Source organism: Stenella coeruleoalba (assembly GCF_951394435.1).
Source record: "Stenella coeruleoalba genome assembly, chromosome: 21".
Taxonomy (NCBI): domain Eukaryota; kingdom Metazoa; phylum Chordata; class Mammalia; order Artiodactyla; family Delphinidae; genus Stenella; species Stenella coeruleoalba.
In genome coordinates, this window is record NC_137167.1 from 5,004,951 (window position 1) to 5,029,527 (window position 24,577).

At 41.1% G+C, this 24,577-nt stretch overlaps 1 protein-coding gene across 1 annotated transcript in view; it reads left to right on the forward strand.

Annotated features, from left to right (window-relative positions):
- The window catches only part of ZMAT4 (zinc finger matrin-type 4), a 302,562-nt gene extending 278,463 nt beyond the window's left edge, over window positions 1–24,099 (forward strand). The window contains exons 6-7 of the mRNA XM_079908945.1: window positions 23,621–23,717; window positions 23,841–24,099. Of these exons, the coding sequence (XP_079765071.1) occupies window positions 23,621–23,717; window positions 23,841–23,850 (107 nt within the window). The 3' untranslated portion in view covers window positions 23,851–24,099. The remainder of the gene's footprint in view (window positions 1–23,620; window positions 23,718–23,840) is intronic.
- The last annotated feature ends 478 nt before the right edge of the window (window positions 24,100–24,577 follow it).

Sequence of the window (24,577 nt, forward strand, 5' to 3'; positions counted from 1 at the left end):
TCTGTGACCTGACTCCTCTGAATTGGGGCTCTGCTGGCTCAGCTAGAACCTGGGACATCTTCTCAAAGGGAGCTGAGGGAACGGAAAGGACATGAAACTTGGGGTTTCATGGTCCAAAGCTACAAGAAAAGTTTGAAGGGATGGCACACCAAAGTGTGTTGAATCAGTTATCCATCAAGGAATCGAGAAAATGAGGGGAGGTAAGAAGAAAATTGAGAAGAACTCGGAATAAAAGGTCTGGCTTTGCTATTTTGTCACAGCGAGGTGTCTCTGGGGTTTGGCCACATTCCAAGTGCTGGTAGGTGATCAGACTGGCCAATGTTAGTGCCTAACTGTGGGTTTGGGGTGTAAATTCTCACTGAAAACACGAGCAGTGCTCAGCAGGTTGCTGTCAGGAAAGTACTAGCCAGCCACAGGGATGCCCGCAGTGAAGCGGGGGATGTTCCCGTGGCCAGGTGGGGCTTTGAGATCTAGAGGCAATGAAGAAACTCCACTTAATTAAGGCAGTTCTGCTCAAAAAGTAGTTCATGGCCGGTGATGCTCTGAGAACCAGTTTTTACTGGTCTGCAATGAGATAAGCATAGACATTGAGAGTAAACGTTTAGAAACTTTTCCCCCTAACTTTATAGAGTCATTTTAAATATGTTGAAGCTGATAATAAAACTCTGAGCTGGTGTTTTACGTGCCTTTGCTTTCATTTTATTTTCCTACTAATTTAATTTTTATTGGATTTCACAAAAGTGCGGTCTGCAACATATTGAAAATTAGAAGTCAAAAAACACAAAAAATTCTGGTTCTTTATCACAGATATTTTTAGAAGCACTGAGCACATAAGGGGAATAAAACAGACCTCAGAGGCCCCAGTTTCCCCCTTGCCTTTCACCTTTGCTCCCTTCCTTTCTTCTCTGCTATTTACCTGCCCCCTTCCTGGGAACTTTGGAGACCTGCTAAATTACACGGCTTACTAAACCTGTCTCGGAAAACGCTATGCTGCTGGTTTTTGGTACCCGGACTGCAAGTTTTGGTTCAAGTGGAAAAGGGCTGCCTCAGTCCAAACCACTAGGAACCATCCTCAGCTTTCCCTTGCCCTATAATCCTGACCCTGTTTCAACCGGGTGTCACCTGATCTTCGGTTCTCCCTGATGGCATGTCAGATGAATAAAGCCTTTCCTTCAACAACTGAAAATATTCAAGCAATAAAAGTTGCCGGAGTGAGAGGCATTTTCAAGTTGAGGGATGGAGGACAGTCTTATCCTGCTGCCTCTCTATGTTACGTGCTTGACGTTTAAGTGCTCAGCTATAGATTAAATAGGTTTTTTTCCAAACCCACCTGGTCAGAGGGACAAACGTTTTACTTAACTTCCACCCTGCTGGAGTTCTGGAACTGGCGGGAAGGATCGAATGGCTTGCTGGTCTTTTTTGTGGGCAGTTGGAAGGGGACTAGGACAGCAGGGGGGCCGACACGAGGAAATAGCACTTCTCCAGTGTGCTCAGGCATCACGAGGACTCAGGCATCACGACCAAGCCGGGAATCTAGTCTCCACACTTGGGGTGAGATGGAGTTACACAACCTAGATGTTGGGAGCCCTTCAGAAGCACAATTACCGGGATCAGAACTTCCTTGTTTCCTCCTGCCTAAGGTTGGCTGGCAGGGGCTCTTGGGACTGCCAAAGGTGCGGCTAGGTGTGAGGTGTATGTGTGTGTATTTGTCCGTTGTTAAGGGCAGCTGGGTCCACCGTGATGGAGAAGGAAGGATCGGCGGGCTGGTACCCAGGCAGGACCCTCTGGCATCCTGTACTGAGCTGTGTAGGAATGTTTTAATTGGCTCATTTTTATCTTGGGAGAAGTTAGAGATAAGGGTTAGCACAGCTTAGGCCAGAAAAGAGGTCGGAATAACAGAATATCTGAATGTGATGGAAACTTTACTTTCCTTATTGTTGACTTTTGTCCTAGCAGGAATGACAGATGTCCAATTTATGGAAAGAAGTCAAAAAAGAGCTTTATCCATCACCTTCATTCTCCCTTCCAACATCCCTCCCCCCCCGCCCCCACATACACACCTGTTGGATTGCACAGCTATTTTGTGAGCAGCCCTGTGAGCAGAGCGCTTTGCAGGTGCAGATGTAGGTAAGAGGATGACTGTCCTGAGATGCCATCGTTGCTTCAAAGCAGTTTTTAGTTTAAATGGGGAGATGAAAACATCGAAAAAAATAGTGTGCTAGTTTGAATAGTTCAAGACCAAGAATATTTGCAAACTGCATGACCAGGAGAGACCATCACGGTCCAAGGAATCCCGAGGGTGACTCGGGCACTGAGCGTGGTGAGGGAGGGCAGGCAGAAGAATTGTGCTGGGAACTGAGGGCTCAGCTGGACTGAGTGATGCTTCCCCATGCTCCTCCTTAGACAGCGCATGCTGAAGCAGTCTCCATCCTCCTGCATCCTCCTTCCAGGTGTCTTCACCCCACCCTCCCACCTGCCTCGAGGCACAGCCCTGGGAGAGGAGGCCATGCCCCGGCACACACAGCTGCACGCTAACGCAGATGCCAACTCTTAGGTTCAAAGCAAGCTGTTGGGGCTTCCCTGGTGGCGCAGTGGTTGGGAGTCCGCCTGCCAATGCAGGGGACACGGGTTCGTGCCCCGGTCCGGGAGGATCCCACATGCCGCGGAGTGGCTGGGCCCGTGAGCCATGGCCGCTGAGCCTGCGCGTCCGGAGCCTGTGCTCCGCAACGGGAGGGGCCGCAACAGTGAGAGGCCCGCGTACCGAAAACAAACAAAAAAGCAAGCTGGTGATTCCCTAAAATGGTATGTCGTCAGATGAAGTGTGCCCCTATTTCTCCCAAAGGGAAGAGAATCTTAGCTCTTTTAACGGTGAAGACGTGCTATATTAGGGAAGCCCTTCTCTGGCGAAGTTTTTCCCAATTTTACCTTGGAAATCGAATTCTTCAACTTCCTGAAAGTCAGCGTAGAACCATTTGTCTATATATGTATGTGTGTGTGTATATGTATGTATACATGTTTATGCGTTTATGTGTGTGTGCATTTGTGTATGTATGTGTGTGTATTTGACCGAGTCCTACTGATTAACTGTAATTATAGACCTCAACTGAATACCTACTATGTGCCAGACCCTATGTTGGAAATACATAAATGAATCAGACATTTCCCGTTCTCCATGGCTATAACCAAGTAATAGAGGAAGCCGGAGTGTTATAAAATTAAAGTGCAATGGGGTAAAAAGAGGAGAAACGATAAAATAAATTGCAGTGAGTGAATCTGGGGCCCTAAGAATTCGTTTTAGAAATACTTCGGAGTAGAAGGTCAGTGTCAGACATTTATAAGATTTCAGAAAATCTCAAATTTACAACTTTTCATTGATTTGCCTATGTCTACTGACCTTATTGAATTAACTCTTTTCCAATCAAGATTTCCCACCAGACTGTAACTATTGACTAAAGAATAGTCATTTGTATTGGCTGGTCAGGAAAAATCCTGTAACAATTCACATACCTGGTGATAGTTAATCCTGGAAACTGTCAGCTGGAGTGTCGAAGCCGTATTTTATAGCTGTTGGGATTTGATCTCACTGGATGGTAGCCCTAACGTTTTATTTCTTTTCCTATACACATTCACATAGAATTCCAAAATCAATTCACTAATACACATGGTACCTTACTTTCACGTTCAAATTATGCGTATAACATACTGGCATGTAAAAACATGAATTGCATGTGTTCTTTTTTGTTTAATCTGTGGTATAATCTTATATCATAAAACTCAGGGAATTTTAAAAATATACTCGCTGCATCTTCCAATACTTCCTTTTGGAGAGGCACATTAGAATCTTGATGGGAGGAAGAGAGCATCATAGTTACTGTTGAAACTCTCTCCCTTCCACAAACATTGGTTTTAAATAGCCATGAAACTCAAATAATAGGTCAGTGAATTTTCCCATCCAGGTAACCAAAAGCAAGGACTGTTTTGGATATTTCTCTAAAGATTAAACATATCCTCATGTTCAGTGTCTCTGAATTACCTTTGAATGATTGTACATTTCATTCGTTCATCCATTTATCTATTCCAATATTTACTGAGTGCTTCTGTGTCAGGCACTTCTCTGTGCTTGGAACAGAAAGACAAAGATATGTGCCTTTCTGAATGTTAGATTTTAAAGCAGCATTACAGAAAATTGTTTTAAAAAGTAAAATCAATAATCTGATAGATGGTGTAAGTGCTATGGAGAAAGATGAGAGGAAAACAGACAGGAGTAGGGCAGGAGGTTTGCAGTTTCATTAGGGCAGTCAGGGAGGGCCTCATGAAGGAGGTGATCTTTGAATGAAGCTCCGAAGAAGCTGAGGGAGAGCCACACACAGCCCTGGGGATGAGCAGACAGAGGGGGTAGCAAGACGCGGGGGGGGCCGAGACAGGAGTGTGCAAGGCAGAGAGCAGTGGGAGGCGAGGCAGAGGCAGTGGGGGAGGTCCGGCCAGAGTGACAGGGTGATGCCACTGTGATGGGAGCTATTGGACTGAAACATTAACAGGATCCTTCTGACCGCTGTGCTGAGAATGGTCTAAAGTTGGGGAAGAGGAGAGAAGCAGGGAGACAGGTGTGGGGACCAGTTGGAATCATTCAGATGGGAGATTATGGGGGCTTAGACTAGGGTGGTAGCAGCAGAGGTGTCAGGGATGGATTCTGGATCTCTTTTATCCAGAAATTCCACCTCAGGCTAGGGACACAAAAGAACTGAAAGCCAGGACTCAAACAGATAAGCATGTGTACAGCAGGCTCATAGCAGCAATGTTCACAATAGGCAAAAGGTAGAATCAACGTGTCCAAGGACAAATGGATAAACAGAGCTTAGTATGTCCATACAAAGGGAATATTGTGCAGCCTTTAAAAGGATGTTCTGACACATGCTACAACTTGGATGACCTTGAAGACATGATGCTAAAGCCAGACACAAAAGGACAAAATCCTGTATGATTCCACCCATGTGAGGTACCTAGAATAGTCATATTCATAGAGACAAAGTAGATGGTGGTTGCCGGGGGCGGGGAGAGAGGAAAAAAGTTGTTTCATGGGTACAGAGTTTCAGGTTTGCGAAATGAAACGAGTTCTGAGGATGGAGGGTGGTGATGGCAGCTCAGTGATACGCATGTACTGAATGCCACTGAAGTGTACACCTAGAAATGGTTAAGATGGCCAATTTTATGTTACGTGTAAACAAATTTTACCACAATCGAAACAACTTCTTAAATGTCAGATTACGCTCTGGATCTGTTTTGAAGACAGAGCCAACCCAGAGTACCAGGGAGCTGGATGGGGTTGGAAGGGGCTTGGAGGATGACTCTGAAGGCTTAGCCGGTGCTCACTGGACCTGATGCAAAGCATTGTGGGAGGAGCAGTTGGAGTAGGAGACGAAGAGCTTGGTGTTAGACGTGGAGACATTGCATAGTTAAAGCTCTCTTGCTTTTCCTCTTTTAGGGGGAGAAAGGCATATTCTGTGCTCGTCTTTGGCATTTTATGAAATTAGGGCTACTACTCTGGTCCAGGACACTACCTTTTCCCATCTGAATGGTTGTAATGGGTCTCTACACCGTCTCCCCGCTTCTGCTCTTGTTCTGCATTTAGACAACTCTCAACATAGCAGTCAGAGTGATCCTGTTGACTTTCGGTCCAGTGGCTGCCACTCTGATTAACAGCCTAAGTCACCACAGTGGCCACAGACCCTCGCATGGTCTTGACCTCCCCCATCGTGTGTAGGTACCATTAATCTTCTTTATCCAGGGTGGTTATTCTGTAAATCCCCCCACCCCAAAACTGAATTACAAATACTGAACCATCACTACTAGGGGAAATACATACACCTACATAGGTTCTGGTATCGATTCCAATGCTGGCAAGGAGTTCCCCACACCAACAAGCAATTCTTGAGACACCAGCCGGGTGTGCTACTATTCAACTAAAATTTGACGCCATTTCAGAGACAGCACCAGATCCCATGGGTTAAAGGTAGAGTCCATCCATACTGCCCTCCCAGCCCCACTTAAGATGCCGGTCACAAGGCCGGGTTGTTACCTATACTTGTGCCTCTGACCCACTGGCTATCGATTGGAGGTTCCAATGACCCCCTCCTTGGGTTTGATTAATTGTCTAGAGCAGCTCACAGAACTCAGAGAAACCTTTTACTTACTAGATTACCAGGTTATTGTAAACAGATATAATTCAGGAACAACCAGATGGAAGAGATGTACGCGGGAAGGAGCTAGGATCTTCCATGCCATCTCCAGGGAAGCCAATGTCCTCACATCTCCACATGGGCACCAACCCCGAAGTTCTCCTAACCCAATCCTTTGGGGTTTTATGGAGGCTTTATCATACATAGGCATGATTGATTAAATCATTGGCCATTGATGACTGATTCAACCTCCAGCCAGAAATCAGAAGGGTGGGTCTGAAAGTCCTAAGCCTCTAATCACAAGGTTGGTTCTCCTGGCAACCGGCCCCATCCTCATTAACATAACAAAAGAAAACTTTCTGCCCTCACTTTGGAAATTCCAAGGGTTTTAGGAGCTCTGTGCCAGAAACAGGGGTGAAGACCAAATATATGTTCTTATTATAAATCACAATATAACAACACCTATCATTTTATCTGTATATATATCTCACATAGATTAGAATCTTAACAAACAACTCAGACCGGTAAAGGCTATTTTCCTTTTATTCAAAAAGGGAAAATGAGCTTTAGAAGTGGTAAGCAACGTGTCTGAAGCTGCCCCATGAATAGGGGCTAGAGTTGAGTTTCGAATTCCATCAACGGCCCCGAAGCTGGAACTTGTTGCCTTACACTGGGTGTTCCCCACCACCTCCATCCTCTGTTCGTCTCTGTGTGAGAGCTGAAACTAGGAAATGGAGTATCACCTGTTCAGCCTCATCAGGGAAGTGCATGTGGGCTGTTCTGTACATGTCTGAGAATGACCACAGAGCATCACCAATATTGATTTTGGGGATTACAGATAAATTTTAGTAGGTAAGTGAATTCACAAATTCAGATCCATGCATTATAATATAATATAATATAATGATGAGGAGATACATCTATATATCTATTTATCTGTATATATATTCTATGCAGGTACATCAAAGTCTCCTGGGAAGTCAGTCTGAGCATTTGGAAAGGAATTGCGGCTCTCACCAGAGCTGCTGCCTGCTCAGTGTTTGTAAGGGCCCAAGAGAACAAATAGTATTGTTAACAAAGGCTGCTAATGGAAGAATAAAAACAGGTCTTCAGATGGATCCTTGAGTGCACGCCTTAAGAATAAAAAAGATGCAATTACACAACTTCCAATATACCCTTCCACGTTTTCCTTTTTGTCTAATTTATGAACTTGGCCAATTACCTACTCAATGGCCTCAATCACTCAATTTGAGAACAAAGCAGGCAAAATATATTGAGATCCACTGTCAACAGCTTCCTAAGAAGTAGTTCATATAATGTCATATCTTCCATGTTTTCAAAAAATTTTTTAAAAAGAATAGAGATAATTTTTCATTCAACTCTATGCCAAGCAAATATATAGGATGATCAGTATATAAGGAAACATTTGACCTGTCAAAAAAGATGTGTATAAATAGCATCTGTAGAGAAGGCAGCTTGCCAGAATAATTTGAATATTCCTCAGGATGCTAAGAAAGAGAACTCTTTCTAGAATATCAAATTACTATGAAATCTCACACTCATGAGTTAGGTCTTTATTTTTGTTCAAAGCAAAGGCTCGTGGTTAAAAATAGCAGTTGTAGCTTACATTTATTGAGCTGTTTGGTTCTTTTCTAAGTTGTTCACCTACATCGCAGCTCTAATTTTCATATAATCTTTCTGAGCTAGGTACAATTATTATCTCCCTTTTATTGTTTAAGAAATAGAGATTCCTAAGGGTTAAATAACAAGCTTAGATCGAAAGAGGGAAAAATATGTAATTCCTCCTCCTGAAAATGATTGGTACTTTATTCTCATGCCCTCTGTTTCCCATATCCGCAGGCCCCGATATATTTGAGAATTATTGAGTTGCAGGCATTTTCTAGATTTTTTTTACAATGTTTTCTTTTTCTAAAATCAACATTTATCTATAAATTGTAAATTTTACTATCTCTATTACCTTGTAAATCAAACAAGATCGGGTGTGCTTCTGTAATTAGGTGAGGCTACTGTGATAATGGTATTGAATGGGGATGTCTCTTACCATGTGTCCTAGAGAAAAGTCACTTATTCAAGGCACAGTGGGGCCATGTGTGTCAAGGCGTTGGTGTCAGGCTGGCCCAGGGGAAGGCAGGGCACACACTCAGGTGGCTGCAGAGATTTGAAGGCTACTGTCTTCATAAAGGTCTCTCCTACCCATCTGGTGAGGCCTGAAATTCTACCTTTCATATTATTTTCTTCAAGTGTTGAAGGCTTTTTAATTTCAAACATCCCTATTAAAAGGCCAATACTGCAGGAAGCAGCAGACAGCCGTGACTTAACACAGGGTCTGGCAGGCTGTCTGCTGAAAGCAAGATAAAGACCCAGCCATGTGAGATAGATGTTTACGAGCAGGCAAGAGAGATTAACAAAGAATCAGAGGACACCAAAGATAATATTCATGTACCAGACGGCCAACTTGTGTGTGAACGATAATGAGAGAAAGAGGGAGAGAGAACAATTTCATTTATAATGTGATTCAAAGGAGATACTGACAATTAGGACTTCTTTTTCATTCATATTTCACCTTTGAATCCTTCTTGGACTAGGTCTCTTGAAAATGACCACAAGTGCTCCTACTGCTTCCTGGGGCCTTTTGGTTGACCAGGGTAGTCGGGACAGCTCCAAAGCAAAGGTCGCTAAGGATACGTTCGGACCTCTAGCCGATAACAAAAGAGTTGACAATCACTGTGCCCTCAGCTGATGCAGCTAAAAAGCCAATGCCATGATCCCTTGACAGCTGTGGACCTATCAGGACTACTGACAGTTCTTCAGGGAAATCACAGGGCCTGTGATTCCCTAGCCCTCAGGAAGAAATGAGAGATGGCCTGGAAGACACATCTCCACAGGGCAGAGAGAGAAGGGAAGAGACATGTGTTTCCTTTCCTGTGCACCCTTTCCACCAGCCCTCATGAGTTTAATTTAACCCATTCGAGTTTAATGTAACCCATTGTTGAACTTGTTGCCATAATTCACAACTTCACCTTAGGAGTACAGTTTACTTTATGCATGAAACAATATGTAATCAAAAATCATACTGTAGAAAAAAACACATTTATGACAACACTTTACATGAAAAACATATAGCCCTGCTAAGTTGTTAGTTGCCTGTATAAGTTGAGATCTATGGCAATGTCGTGGGACCAAAAGGAAAAACACATTTCATGTTCCATAAATTTCCATTTGTATCACATCAACATCCAGACCAGGAAAAAGCTGTTTCACCCATATGTTGTTATTTAATATATGGTTACAGATCCCTTGAGTACCTTTCAAATAACAGATGACTTCAGAGTAGGTTTACTTACTTCTGTTTCCTTTGCATTTAATTCAAATCATGAAAACAAAAATGAGTTCAATTCTTTGGGTTGCTTGCAGTTTGCTAATAGCCATCATAATACGAGTGGTCCCCTCCAAAGCTAAAAACAAGGTTGTCTGGGTGCTGCTCAAAGTATGAAAATATATAGGGACTTCCCTGGCGGTCCAGTGGTTAAGACTCCACGCTCCCGGTGCAGGGGGCACGGGTCCAATCCCTGGTCGGGCAACTGAGATCTCACATGCCTCACAGTGCAGCCTAAAAAAAAAATAAAATTATCATCTATCCTCTGCCACATAGAATACATGTGAATCTTCTTCTGATCAAGCAGCTCTTTAAATACTTAGAATGAACTACTCTGTCAATTCTGAATCTTCACAGTAGGGTGACAATTTTCTAATCCTTTCTTGGGTCAGGCATCCAACATGGCTAAAATTGTCTTTTAATTATGGGGAATACATTTAGCCCATAGCTTTAGGTTTTGTTTGTTTGGAAAGAGCTTATGAAGATGTAAAGCCATTTGCTTCCTGATTCCATTTTCAAGGCTTCACATAAATACTATTTAAACAGAGAAAGAATTGTTTTAGGAAATGTGTGTTCTTTGTTTAATTGACTGTCAGATATCTTGCAGTCTGTGCTAGCAAGCAGTGGGATGAATTCAAAAGATGAAGCATTTAAATGTTCTGAGGGTCGTAATGATTCTTGTGTGGAGTAATACAGCTCTTCTTTATCTGGTACTGCAGCCAGCCCTGATCCTAGGAGGTTTCCTTAGCTGACACTCACAGGGAAGAGATGCTCCACAACGCAAGTCTGAGATCGGACATGGCAACACTCCTCGTGTTATCCTACGATGGGTGGCGTGATAAAATGCAGTGATTTTCAAATTCTTCTCCACAAAGCCCAAGGTCCCTTACTTGGGGTACCCGAAGTGCTATGCTTGGAGTTTGATGGTCTCACTGCTGTTTGAAAACCCTAACCCCCCTTTCAACTAGAGCAACTGTGCTTTGTCTATTTTATGCATTATTTTCAAATTAAGTTGTTGTTTTTTTTAAACAGGATTCTTCTGCTTTTCTTCCTTCACTCCTATGTTTCGTTTAAAAGCCCTAGTGTCATTATTAAGGTCACTAGCGTTGAATTCAGAAATAAGTAGATTCAGGTCTCCTTGTCCACTTGCTAACTGTATGACTTTGATGTCTTTGAACCATGGTTTTCGTATCTGGAAAATGTGCTAATAATGTTCATAAAGTGGTTTTGAGGATTAAATATGATAATAATGTCTCCTTGGGCTTCCCTGGTGGCGCAGTGGTTGAGAGTCCGCCTGCCAATGCAGGCGACACGGGTTCGTGCCCTGGTCCGGGAAGATCCCACATGCCGCGGAGCGGCTGGGCCCGTGAGCCATGGCCGCTGGGCCTGCGCGTCCGGAGCCTGTGCTCTGCAACGGGAGAGGCCACAACAGTGAGAGGCCCGCGTACCGCAAAAAAAAAAAAAAAAAAAGTCTCCCTTATCCTTCTAGCAAAGCTTTCTTCTCTCTGGTTCCTTGATAACCCCTCTATCAGTCGGGGTTTGATCAGAGGAGTACAACCACCAAGACTGATACAGAATGAGGAACTTATTGTAAGGATTATGGGAACTGGTAAGACAGTCTTTTCTTCTGCTGGTTCTTCTGCATCTAGTCTTGGGCCTGAAGTCCGTAGGGCTGGCAGTCAGGAAGGAAAGGTGGCCGTGAAGTAGGGAAGAGCAAAGACAAAATGGAACCCACGAGTGCAAACTGGAGGCTGTGTCTGATGTGGGTGACCTGCAGGATAGGCTGGGGCTTTGTACCATGTTCCCACATCCACATCCTGCCTAGGATTCAGCAGCCTGGAAGGTAGAGGTCTGATGGGAGCCAGAGACGCCCATGGGTCTGGCTCCACCCCATGCATCACGGTGAGCATCTCTGATATCAAGGGGTACTAACCGCTTCTCCACCCTCCTCCACTCTCTTCTCTTTACCTACATTGTCTCCATAGATGATCTCACCAGCCCTGCAGCTTTAACTACCACCTATATGTCAGTGACTCCCTGGTTTACCAGAACATTGCTTGTCCTGACTTTTCTATGATTGACGTTGATATGCTAGAGCTGGAATCTCACAGACAGGCCAAGTACACCACTGGCCAATGACAGACTGGCTAATAGATGGTGGCCGTCTTTCACTATCATCTGGAATGAGGGCTCATAATCTTCTCATAGCACTCTGGCCGCCTCTCCTTCCTAACCAATCAAAATGGATACATGGGGCTTCGCTGGTGGCACAGTGGTTGAGAGTCCGCCTGCCGATGCAGGGGACACGGGTTCGTGCCCCGGTCCGGGAAGATCCCACATGCCGCGGAGCCGCTGGGCTTGTGAGCCATGGCCGCTGAGCCTGCGCATCCGGAGCCTGTGCTCCGCAACGGGAGAGGCCCACGTACCGCAAAAAAAAAAAAAGGATACGTGAGCTGCCTTGTATTTGCAGCTATATTCCCTAAAGGAGTAGGTGGAATTCATTGAGCTAGAACTTAATGAGGATAAACTGTATAAAAAGTAGAGGCAATGAAGACTTGGCTTAGCGGAAATCTGGGGACAAAAGCCTTAGAACTGATTGCTAGCAGGTTCATTATGAGTATAGATTCCAGTGGGTCAGGGTTGCCAGACACACATACATGAAGCTTTAAAGGTATTGGTAGAATTAATGGTGCACGAGAGCTGTGGAAGTCTTGCTCTGCTTTGTACCGAAGAAACCACACCAGGGGCTTGGCCTTCAGTTCGAGGGTCATAGTTTAACAATGTCATCAACAAAGAGGAAATGCCATCCATAAGGTAATAAGAGATGATATGGGGAACTTGAACCTATATTTTAGTGAAGAACACTGTCAAAGTGCCAATGGACTTTCAGCCTGGTAAGCAGCGCCTTAGGGGATGTGATAACTTTCCTCAAGTATTTGATGTATTTGAAGAGATGGGAATAAACTTGTGCACAAAGCAGAATTCAGGACAGTGGGTGTTTGAAAAAGGACAGCCTCCAAATGCAAGCAGACACAAACCATTCTGCTTGTAAACCTTCATGCGACCCCCATGGGGTTTTGGACTAGACCGATGGTTTCTCTAAAACTTGCCCCCTGGGGAGCTTTCCAAAACATAGATTTCCAGGTCCCACTCTAGATGTACTGCATCACAGTCATCTGGGGTGAGGCCTGGGGTTTGTGTTGTTAATAACTCCCACCTGATTCTCTAGTCACCAGTGTGGGAACTACTGGACCAGATGAGTTCTAAAGAGCCTACATATTTCTGTGACTCTATTCCTCCTGTCCCAGGAGGGCCACATGCATGGTGTCAGGAGCAGCTTGAGCAGAAGGGATGGCTTCAAACCCAGCTGTGTCTCCACCTAGCTCTGTGATTTTGACTAAGTCTCTGTATCTCAATTTCCTCATTTGCTAAAGAAGGATAATCGTCATGTCTGCTCCTAGAATGTTGCCAAGAGTAAATGGGTACCATGAGTGCCACAACAATGCTTCTATATGGCATATATAAGATAAGGATTAGCTATTGATTTTTTTTTTTACATTGCAGTGTGCGGGCTTGTCATTGTTGTGGCTTCTCTTGTTGCGGAGCACGGGCTCTAGGCACGTGGGCTTCAGTACTTGTGGCGCACGGGCTCAGTAGTTGTGGCTCGCGGGCTCTAGAACGCAGGCTCAGTAGTTGTGGCACACGGGTTTAGTTGCTCTGCGGCGTGTGGGATCTTCCCGGACCAGTGCTCGAACCCGTGTCCCCTGCATTGGCAGGCGGATTCTTAACCACCACTGTGCCACCAGGGAAGCCCTAGATATGATTTTTTATACTGGAAGATGACACATCCATTTACTAGACAGTCTGATTCATGAATGTTTAGGAAGTAGAAGAGAAAGAAATAACTCAAAACCAAAGACTTTATTTTTTAAACTTTCATATCATTAATCATCTTTCAAAGTGTTTCTAGCTTTAGCAAGCATTATAATACAGAACATGTGCAAACATTTCTTGGAGAGTTGCAAGGTTATCAAAGCATAAATAGGAATATAAAGTTTACTTTCTAGGAATGTAAAACAATAGAAGTTGTAGGGAGGAAATGAGGATCAACTGAAGTCTCAGGTTTGCTGAGATTTCTGTCTAGAACCACATCCTTCTGGAATTTTTTCTAATAAAACGAAGTATGCAGATCTTGGGTATATAATCTGATGACTTTTGGTAAATGAATATACCCTGTAACTACCATCCCAAGGTACAGAACAGTTACATTACTCTGGAAAATCCTCTTGTGTCTCCTGCCGGAACTTCCTCATCCCAGAAGGCAACATTGCTCTGAATTCTATCATTACAGCATAGCTGTGCTGTTGTGCTCTTTTCTGTCTGACTTCTTTACATTATGTTTTGATGCTAATTTATGTTGTCGCATAAATCAGTAGGTTTTGTTTTGGTTTGGTTTGGTTTTTAGTTTCCATGTATTATTCCATTATATAAATACATCATTCTTGCATTGATGAACATTTAGATTATTTTGAGTTTTTGGCTATTATGAATAAAGCTGCTATAAGCATTTTTGCAGAAGACTTTTTTTAATCCTAAGTTTTTGTTCCTTTTGGGTAAATGTCTAGGAGTAGAATTTGTGAGTTATAGTCTATCTTTATAAGAAACTGACAGTTTTCCCATTTTACATCCTTCTGTATGTGAATTCCAGCTGTTCTATGTGGTTATTTACATTTGGTAAATAACCAAATGTTATTTATGTTGTTGTTATTTATGGTTTTTTTTTTTTTTTTTTGCGGTACGCGGGCCTCTCACTGTTGTGGCCTCTCCCGTTGCGGAGCACAGGCTCCGGACGCGCAGGCTCAGCGGCCATGGCTCACGGGCCCAGCCGCTCCGCGGCATGTGGGATCCTCCCGGACCGGGGCACGAACCCGTGTCCCCTGCATCGGCAGGTGGACTCTCAACCACTGCGCCACCAGGGAAGCCCCTATGTTGTTTTATTTGATGTTAGCACTTGTAGTGGGTATGAGATGGTGTTTAACTGTTCTTTTAATTTACATTTCCTGGTGACAAACGATGCTGAGCATCTTTTCATGTGTTTATTAATCATTTTTACGTCTTCTTTTATAACATATCTGATCAAATATTTTGTCCTTTGAAAAACTTGGATTGTTTGTCTTTTATTTATTGATCTGTAGGAGTAAATTATATATTCTGGACAGAAGTCCTGAACAAGATATATGAATTACAATTATATTTTCCCAGGATGTGGCTTACTTTTTGGTTTTCTTGATGGGTCTGTTTATAAGCAGGAGCTTTTGATTTTTGTAAAATCCAATTTATCTGTTTTTCTTTTTTATGTTCACCGTGTTTTAATTCCTAAGAAATCTATGCCTATACCAAGTTCATAGATGTATTCCTCTGTATTTTTCTAGAAGCTTTATAGTTTTATTTATTTATTTATTTATTTATTTATTTATTTTTGGTTGTGTTGGGTCTTCGTCTCTGTGCGAGGGCTTTTCTCTAGTTGCGGCAAGTGGGGGCCACTCTTCATCGCGGTGCACGGGCTTCTCACTATTGCAGCCTCTCTTGTTGTGGAGCACAGGCTCCAGACGCGCAGGCTCAGTAGTTGTGGGACCCGTGTCCCCTGCATTGGCAGGCAGATTCTCAACCACTGCGCCACCAGGGAAGCCCCTAGTTTTAGCTTTTACATTTAAGTCTGTAATCAATCTTACTTTTAATGTGTGTTGTGAGGTAGAGGTTGATGTTCATTTTTTTATTTCATGCATTTATTCAGTTATTCCAGCACCATTTGCTGAAAAAACTTTCTTTCCCCCATTGAATTGCCCTGACACCTTTGTTGAAAATCAATGAAAGTGGTCAAAAGGTACAAAATTCCAGTTATTAGATAAATAATACTGGGGATGTAATGTACAATACACTGGCCATAGTTAACACGGCTGTATGATATATTTGAAAGTTGCTAAGAGTAGATCTTAAAATTTTTCATAGCAAAGATGATTATTTTTCTTTTTTTTAATCTATGTGAGATGATGGATATTAACTAAACTTATCGTGATAATCATGTAGCAGTATATGTATGACAAGTCATTACAGGGTATACCTTAAACTTAAACTTACACAGAGCGGTATGTCAATTGTATCTCAATGAAAGTGAAAAAAATCAATTGATTCTTTGGGTGTGGTCTAGTTCTGGGTTCTCTATTCTGTTCCTTTGATGCATTTTGTCCATTCTTATGCTTATGTAACACTATTGTGATTGATGGATTTTTATAAGCAAATCTTGAAATCCTCAAGTGTGAGTCCTCAAACTTTTTTCTTTTTCAAAATTATTTTAGATACTTTGATTTCCACATAAATTTTAGAATCCACTTATCTCTGTAATCCTTTAGTGTTTGATAGAATTCTCCAGTGAAACCCTCTGGAAGAGACTGTTGAAATTTTGATTGAGTTTTCATTGAATCTATAGGAGAACTGATATCTTAAAAGTATTGATTCTTTTAGTTGATGAGTATGGTGTATATATCTCTGTATCTATTTAGGTTCCTCTTAATTTCTTTCAGCAATGTTTTGTAGTTTTCAGTCTTGTACATCTTTTATTAAATTCATCCCTAAGTGTTTTCAAATATTTCTGATACTGTTACAATGGTATTTTTACAAATGTATTTATCAGTGGTTTGCAGCTCTTTTAAGCATGCAATTTTTTCTGTTGGCCTTTTGTATTGTGACCTTATTAAATTCACTTATTCCAGTAGTTATTTTGTAGATCCTTTAGGATCTTCTATATAAACAATCATATCTTCTACAAATAAAGACAGTTTTACTTCTTCATTTCCAATCTGCAAGCCTTTCATTTCTTTTACTTTTCCTATTGCACTGCCTAGAATCTACAGTGCAGTGCTGAATATAAATAAGAAAGACATCCTTGGCTTTTTCCTGGTCTTAGGAAACTTCAGTATTTCACCGCTTAATATAATATTAGCTATAGGTTTTGATAGGCGCTCTTTATTATTAATTATTAATTAAGGATGTTCTTTTCCAGTAGGCTGAGAGTTTTGAACATGAATGGATGTTGAAATTTGTCAAATGCTCTTTTCTGCATCTATTAAGCTTATGTTATTTTCTCATTTTGTCTTAACAAAGGGAATTATATGATTTGATTTTTAAATGTTAAACAGTCTTACTTCCGGTAACAAACAAACTTGTTTATGATGGAACTGTTATATGTCTGTATGTATACATACAGACAGAAATATCTTTATCTATAATGTGATTCTTACTAGTTTTTAAAGGATTTTTCTGTCATGTTCATGACAGATATTGGCTTGAAATTTTATTTTCTTTTATATTCTATCAATTTTTTTAAAAAATTAGTGTTACGTTACCTCAAAAACAAGTGGGGAAATGTTTCTTTCTCATCTATTTGCTAAAAGAGTTTGTAAAGTTGATACTATGCCACTCTTTAATGTTTGTTCATTAATAGATAATAGCTACCCTAATTTTCTATTTCATCTTGTGTTAGTTTTGGTAAGTTGAATTCTTAAAGACATTTGCCCATCTCATATACTTGGTCAAATTTATTGGCATAAAATTATTCATAATGTTCTCTTATTCTCCATTTAAAACTGTCAGTAGTATCTGCCTTAGAAGCAATTCTTTTATTTTAGTAATTTGTTGCTTTTTTTTAAACCTCCATGAAACTTTCTAATGGTTAATACTTGCATTAATCCTTTCTAAGAGCGGATTTCGGTTTTGTTATTTTTTCTGTACTCTGTTTTTTATTTCATTGACTTCTCTTTATTATTTCTTTCCTTCTACCTGATTTTGTTTTAATTTTCTTGTCTTTTTCTACTTTCATAGCATTTAAACTTTGACCATTGATTTTAAACCTTTCATCCTTCTGAATATAAAGCTATATATTTTCCTTTAAAAACTGATTAATATAAACTTGTTGATATGTAGTATTTTCATTATCATTCAGTTCAAAATATTTTCTAATTTCCCTTTGGATTTTTCCCTTTGATAATAGGTCACTTGGAAGTATTTAGGTATTTTCATAAATGCTATTAATATTTATTTCTTATTAATTTCAGTGATAGTCAAAGAAACCACTGTATGAAATGTAAATATTTGAAATTTAGTAAGAATTTTCAATGGCTTAGCATATTCCCTAACTTAGTTTACTTGCTCTATACATGTGAAAAGATTGTGTATTAGCCACTTGTTGAGTGTACTGTTCTATAAATATCAGTTGGTACAATATGGTTGATAGTTTCATTTAGATACTATTTGTTTTGTCGTACTGTTCTGTTCTTACTGAGAGAGGAGTGTTAAATCTCCTATAATTATGGTGTCTGTTTCTGCCTGTAGTTCAATCAGTTTTGCTTCATGTTCTTTATGCTTTATTGGCTAAATTGCATTTACAATTGCTAGGTTCTCCTAATGAGTTTCTCCCTGTATTATTACAAGACATCCTCTTCATCTCTGGAAATATTTCTTGTCTTGAAGTCTATTTAGTCTGATATTTATATAGGAACTTCCACTTCTGGGTTATCAAATACTTTTTATTATCCTATTTAATTTTCTCTATAGTCTCCTTAGGTTTATATCTTCGTATTTGTTTCTAGGAGGTTAGGACGCATCCTTAAATGACCACTGTCGTTTAGAGTTAATATTGGTAAATTTATTATTTATTAATTAGACTTTATACACAATATCATGAGCTCTCAAACTCCTACCCATTCTTGGGCTATTGTTGTCACATATTTTACATCTATATACAGTATAAGCACCACAATACACAGCACAGTGTCATAGTTTTGCTTTAAATTGCTCTCTATCTTCAAATAAATTTAAAGCAATAAAAAGGACACCAACATATTAATCATTTATGGTGTTCTTTATTTCTTCCTGTAGATCTGAGTTTACACCTGGCGTCATTTGCCTTCCACCTGAAGAACTTTATAAGCATTTTTCTAGCACAGGTCTGTTGGAAGACTGTTCTTTTTAGTTTTTGTTTATTGAAAATGTCCTTATTCTACTTGAAAGTTTGAAGGATATTTTTGCTGGATATAGAATTCTGATTGTTTTGTTTTGTTCGTTTGCTTGTTTCACCACTTTTTCTTCCTTAAACGATCCAACTCCACTTCACCCTCGTCTCTCTGTTTGCTCTTTTCTCTCCCTGGACAACTCTTTAACCAGTTCCTCATATCACAGGCTACTTCTCATCTCTCTGGTTTCATTTCATGCTTCTCAGAGACCTCTGTTGACCATGCTATCCAAAACCAGCCTTCTTCTCTGTGACTGTCTCATTTTCCTCTTTACATCTTGTGCAATACTTCCCCAATGTTTTTATTTGTTTCCTTGCTTCTTGTCTTTCTACCTGAGTAGCTCCATATGAAAATTTATTTTATATTCTCCTACATTCTTGGTATTTGGCAAAATACCTGGCATCATGATAGAGGCACAGTGATGTTTCCCTAATGTAGAATGGATGCAACTGAAGTTACAGGGGCATCTGAAGTCTAGCTTTGCTAGAATTGAAAAGACACATTGAGTAGTCACACTGCTAAACTCTCCAGGACCATCTGTTTTACACACTGTGCTAGGGAATATAAACGCAAAAGTGAAGCATCTTCAAGAAACTTTTCCAGATTCTCTGAGTTGGAAACAATCTCCTCCTCTCATTCCCCTAGCATTCCACTTCATCCCGACTGTGGTACTTTTTGTGATTGACCTTGCACCATTGCTGTTTCTATACATATCTTCCCTCTCCAACTGGATTGTCAGGTCCTTGCAGGCAGGGGCGATATTTCTGAACACACATCGGCAGTCCTGCAGAAATAACCTTTACGTCTGCAGACGTTTCGGGATACTCATAAAATGGTATTGCATTGAAAATGAATGGAATGAGAAACAGCGTTTTTGTTTAATAGGATTCTCTATTTCTCTGTGGAAAAAGGAGCTGTATAATTCCAAAGTCATTAGAATTTCAACTCAGCATTAATAAAGCCCTAAGTTCCCACCAAGGACACTGTGTCACGTGTGGAAGAGGACTCCTCTGCCCCTTCTCTGCCTTTGTTCTTGTTTATATGCACTGCCTTCATAGTTTATGCTTCCTGCAGTTTGCATCACAGTAACGCGCCAAATATTTCCTGCCCACGCTTCTGTTTGGCTGCAGAGCAGAACTGTAATGGAAAAGCAACAGATCAGAATAGTTTTTAGATTTGTTGGTGCTCTTAAAAAGGCCCACTTTTAAACATAAATATTTATGCCTGTTGCCATGCTCTACCTCCATTCGTTATGAGGAGACCTTTGATGAGCCTGTAGTGTGAAGAAGACCCATATAAATACTGGTTACCATTTATTACGACAAGACCGATGGAGAACTCTGGAGGTAGGAAGGCTGAAGCTAGCTTTCATATTCTGTGCATAACAGAGGAGAATGGCTCAGCCCCAGATAAGCATTCAAACAGCTCACATGTAGGTTGTGATAACTTATTGCCTCTGGGTTTGGGGACTATGGTAATCTTCCTGAGTCGCACACACCTGCGAGTGAAATGGAAGAGGCTTGGAAGCACAGCTCTTCTTTGTAACTTTTTTCTTTAAGACCCAGTATTGTTCTGACAAGTTCAAGTTAACGAAAGGACCATGGCACTAGAGGGCGGTACTCTGTAAGGTAGGTGTGTATGTGTGTTGGAGGTGAGGGTTACAAGTCTGAAACTTCTTGTAGGTTCCCAGGCCCCATCCAAGGCTTATAGAATCAGAACCAGCAGATCTTGTGCCTGGGAATCTGCATTTGAGCACCACCCCCAGAGGATGCACTGGGACGTTTGGGAGCCACTGCTTGAGGGAATAGAGAGACAAGAGTTGTCTCTTTTGTCTCTGAACTGTCGATCTGTGCCTGGAAAATTTTGAGTCCCTTAGATTGCTCACCAAGAAGGTCCTGTGATCTCATTGTTATTTTCCCATAACTGAATTGACTCTTAATTGAGGAATTAGTCACTCAGTGTCCGATTATCATGTACCTGAAACTAAAACAAAATAAGTTCGTCCTTACACTGGCCAAACCAGCTTATCCTGTCATGTCTAACACATTTCTCAGAAACATGCATGGGGCTATAGGAATTTGCAAGTCCACAGGAAGTTCTGCCCTTTGTCACATTATCTACATAAGAGCAATTCTGATGACACTGCAATATTCAGTAAGCAGGACTCATTGGATGTAATTAGAAGTAACTTTATTCTTGCCATCCACTGCCCTTTCATGCCATCTCTGTGGGGTTAATTTTTTCCTACCCCTTGGTAAAAACTAGGGTAAGTGTCATGAATTTTTGCTCACTTTTAAGTAGTAAAGAGTTCTTTACTTTCATTCTTAGATACACAAAATTCTATGGCATTAACTGATATATCCAAGTTTTTTTCAGTAGTTTTTATCTACCGAAAAAAACTGCACAGGTTCAAGGTTGAGAATTATGCTTTATTCAGTGAACTTACAGAGGACTTTAGCCTGGGATACAGCCTTTCAGATAGCTCTAAGGGAGTGTTCCAAAAAGGTAAGGGAGAAGCCAGGATATGTAGGAGTTTTTGCTGAGAAAAAAAAAAAAAAACATGTGTTCAAACATCACAAGATTACTGCTAATCATAAGAACAAAACATTTCAAGTTAATGATTTTAGTGCTTTTCTATGTATGGCAAGAGGCTTGGGTTCACTGAAGTGATCCTTTGATATGCATCTTAACTATCTGGGTCCAATATCTTGTTTTTCTCCATCCTGAATCCCCTCAGGGAGCCCCATTGTCAGGAGGCCTGCAGTGGCTGATGACTCCTTTGTCTACTGAAATGGCAGGTGACATTCTTAGTTCCTACAGGGTAGAAAAATAATTTTTAAACAGCTCCAAACTTTATTGGAAGTGAGTTTTCCCCCTCCCTTAGCTCAGTTCTGCTTGGGCAGCCTATTCGCCATGGGAAAAGGGTGCATAGGCTCTTCCCTTCCTCTCTGCCTGTGGCTTTTGCTTTCCTTCCTTTATCTCTCCCTCAGGTTCCTCCAGGGCTGAGGGATGCGGGGTATCAGGTTAGAAAGGCGAGGGACATAAAGGTTTATTTGATAGATACCTATACAAAACTCGCATAGACACTGCCTGACTCTTTCTCATGGGGTGATTTCATGGCTTTTTCAAGAACTCAGCATTACTTGATACTTAGCCCCTAGGCTATGTACCTCCTCTGGGGTCACTTTAAGGCCCTAGATATCCAGTTGAACCCTGCTAGCATCCTTCCGCTGATGCTAAGTAGACACAGGCTCCAGACTTTGGAGCTTGTCAGCGTTGTCGAGTCCAGGACACTGGGCTCCAAGCACAATAAGGCATTCCTCAAGCTCTCTGAGTATCCCACTGAATCCTTTTCCCATGGGTTCGAGGTGAGAGAGAAGGAATTCCCCCATCTCACATGGAAGAGGGTTAAGTCAAACTCATAGTATGATAGAGCTCCCTTTAAGAAATTCTCTATTTCTTTCTTTCTTCTCCAGTCTCTTTTTCAGACTGGTGGTGAGGGATCAGCTTTAGGTGGAAAATGGCTCTTGACCACTTCTGTTGGATGCCCTGAACTGGGGCTCTCATACTCCACTTTAGTCATGGGGGTGTAGCTAGCATCTGTGTCTTAGAGCTTCAACCAGGGGCTTCATCCAAGATACTGGGAAATCAAGATTCTCTTGTAATATCTCTTTGCAATCATAATACCAGCTAGTTTATGTTTATCACTTGTTGTATACCAGATGCTCCTTCATACATGCCTTATCTTACTCAGTCCTTCCCACAATCCTATGAGGAAACAGAAGTTCAGAGAAGTCAAATAATTTGTGTCAAGTCACCCAGATAGCAGGTTGCAAAATTCTTTCCAACACTGTGCATTATTTTCTTTTTAGGAAAATAAGAATGATTTTTGTGTCTTAGAAAGAAAATACTATGCATTCATCAGGGGGAAAAAAATGCTATAGCTGTTTACTATCCTGGATTTGACAATGGGAAGATATGGAATTTTGGAGCAAAATTAAGAACAACAAGTCTTAGTTGCTAAGCATTTGAATAGACTTATTCACTTAATTCTTATAAAACCTTGTGTTGTGGATGGACTCGTCTTCATGTTGTAGATGAAGAAACTGAGGCCAGGGGGATATTATGTGGCTTCCCCTACATTACACAACGAGGAATATTTGGAGCCAGGATTTAAAATCCAAAGTCTTAGACCATGACCCTGAATCTACTTTTCCTCTCCACTCTGATGGGACAGAGCAGGAATATGAGCTGTGGAAGTTGTTTGGTTGATGCTTCTTTCAAACACATCCGACTCTAGATGAGGAGCAACAGAGGAGTCAAGGTGTTCACTAAACTCCTTGGAAACAAAGAGCATCTTATTCATCTTGGAATCCCTAGTGCCAGGTCCAAAGTTGATACTCTGTTAATGAATGAATGAAATGGATAAAGAATAAATAACTTTCTTTTCAACTCTCTGGTGGAAAGTAAGTTTACATGTGGGTTAAATTAAGACAGCATCCTACATTTTATAAGATGGTCTTGGGAGAAGAGCTCAGATGAATGATATCTAAACTTGAATTTCTGATTTGGTCCTTGGAATAGAGGTGGAAGTGGAATTGAGACCGAGTTTTTCTCTGGAGTCTCAAGTTTCACTGCAGAAATGAAAGCTTACATGTCTCTCTGCCTTAAGGAAAACATAGATTGCTTCTTTGTTTGGGTTATGAAGTATCTGGAAACATTTTACCCCAAAGAAGTATGTTCTAATAATTTCAGTCATCCAACAATGGGGCAGGTGGCTTCCAAAGTATTCACAGTCATACTTCTGCTGAGGAACCTGTCGGCTGGGCTCTTGGAAGGGAGGATTGAAATGTTATTGGTGGGGTAGACCAGATGGCTTCTAAGAGACTCTGTCCCTGACCTTTTGGAGATCTAGGATTCGTTCAGGTGGTTGATGACAAGGATGTAGCTAACCAGGTCTGTGTGTCTGTCGTCCACAGGTCTGAGGCGCAATTACAGATGTACCATCTGCAGTGTCTCTCTAAACTCAATAGAACAGTATCATGCCCATCTGAAAGGATCTAAACATCAGACCAAGTAGGTACTTTCATGCTTTCACTCTTCAGTCCTTTTGTATGTAACTTCTAGCATGATGAATAAGGCTAACCACTTTACTTATTTCAAAATAAGTAGATGAAAACTGTATCTCTTATCTCCAAGGTTCCCTTGATATTTATGCTGTTCAAGCCTCCAGAGTCTGCCTAGCACCACTTGAAGAATGACTTCTTGCCTTTTTTGGACACAGTAATGACAATTTTTTTTTCATTTTTTCCTTCTTTTCAAGGCTAGTCAGCACATTTGTATGAACTTCAGGAAACTTTTAGATCTATATTAAGTGTTTTAAAATAAGCAATGCAGTCTCTACTTGGAGGATGGGCCAGACCTCCGTGTTGGGAAGTCAAATTCTGTGAATGTCTTCGACCACTTTCTATTTCTAGAAGCATATTGTTGCTTAGTCTGGAAACCTAACAGATCCCCTGGAATTTTAAGTCATTCACATACATAGCTATTTTCAATTCAATGGAAGCTCATTCCATTCCCCCTCCCCCCAATTCTCATGATTTTAAACCAGAAGAGTCTAATCAGGCATCATTTCCCCTGCATTTATATTGCTCATCTTTTTAGAAAACTGATGATATTAGCTTTTAGGTATTTTTAAAGTAGCTGCTAGGACTGCTAATAAGATCTAATAAAATAGGAAAAAACAAAGAATATCTCAAAAATATGTAATTTTCCTGAATATAATTGTTTTCATTTCTCTCCTATTCATTAGCAGAATCATTGAACAGATTCGACTGTATCAGGGCCTCATAAGTAATGAATGATTCATTTAACAAAGGTTTATGGGGCGCCCACTGTGTGCCAGACCCCGAGTGTGCCCTGGGGAAGAAAAGATG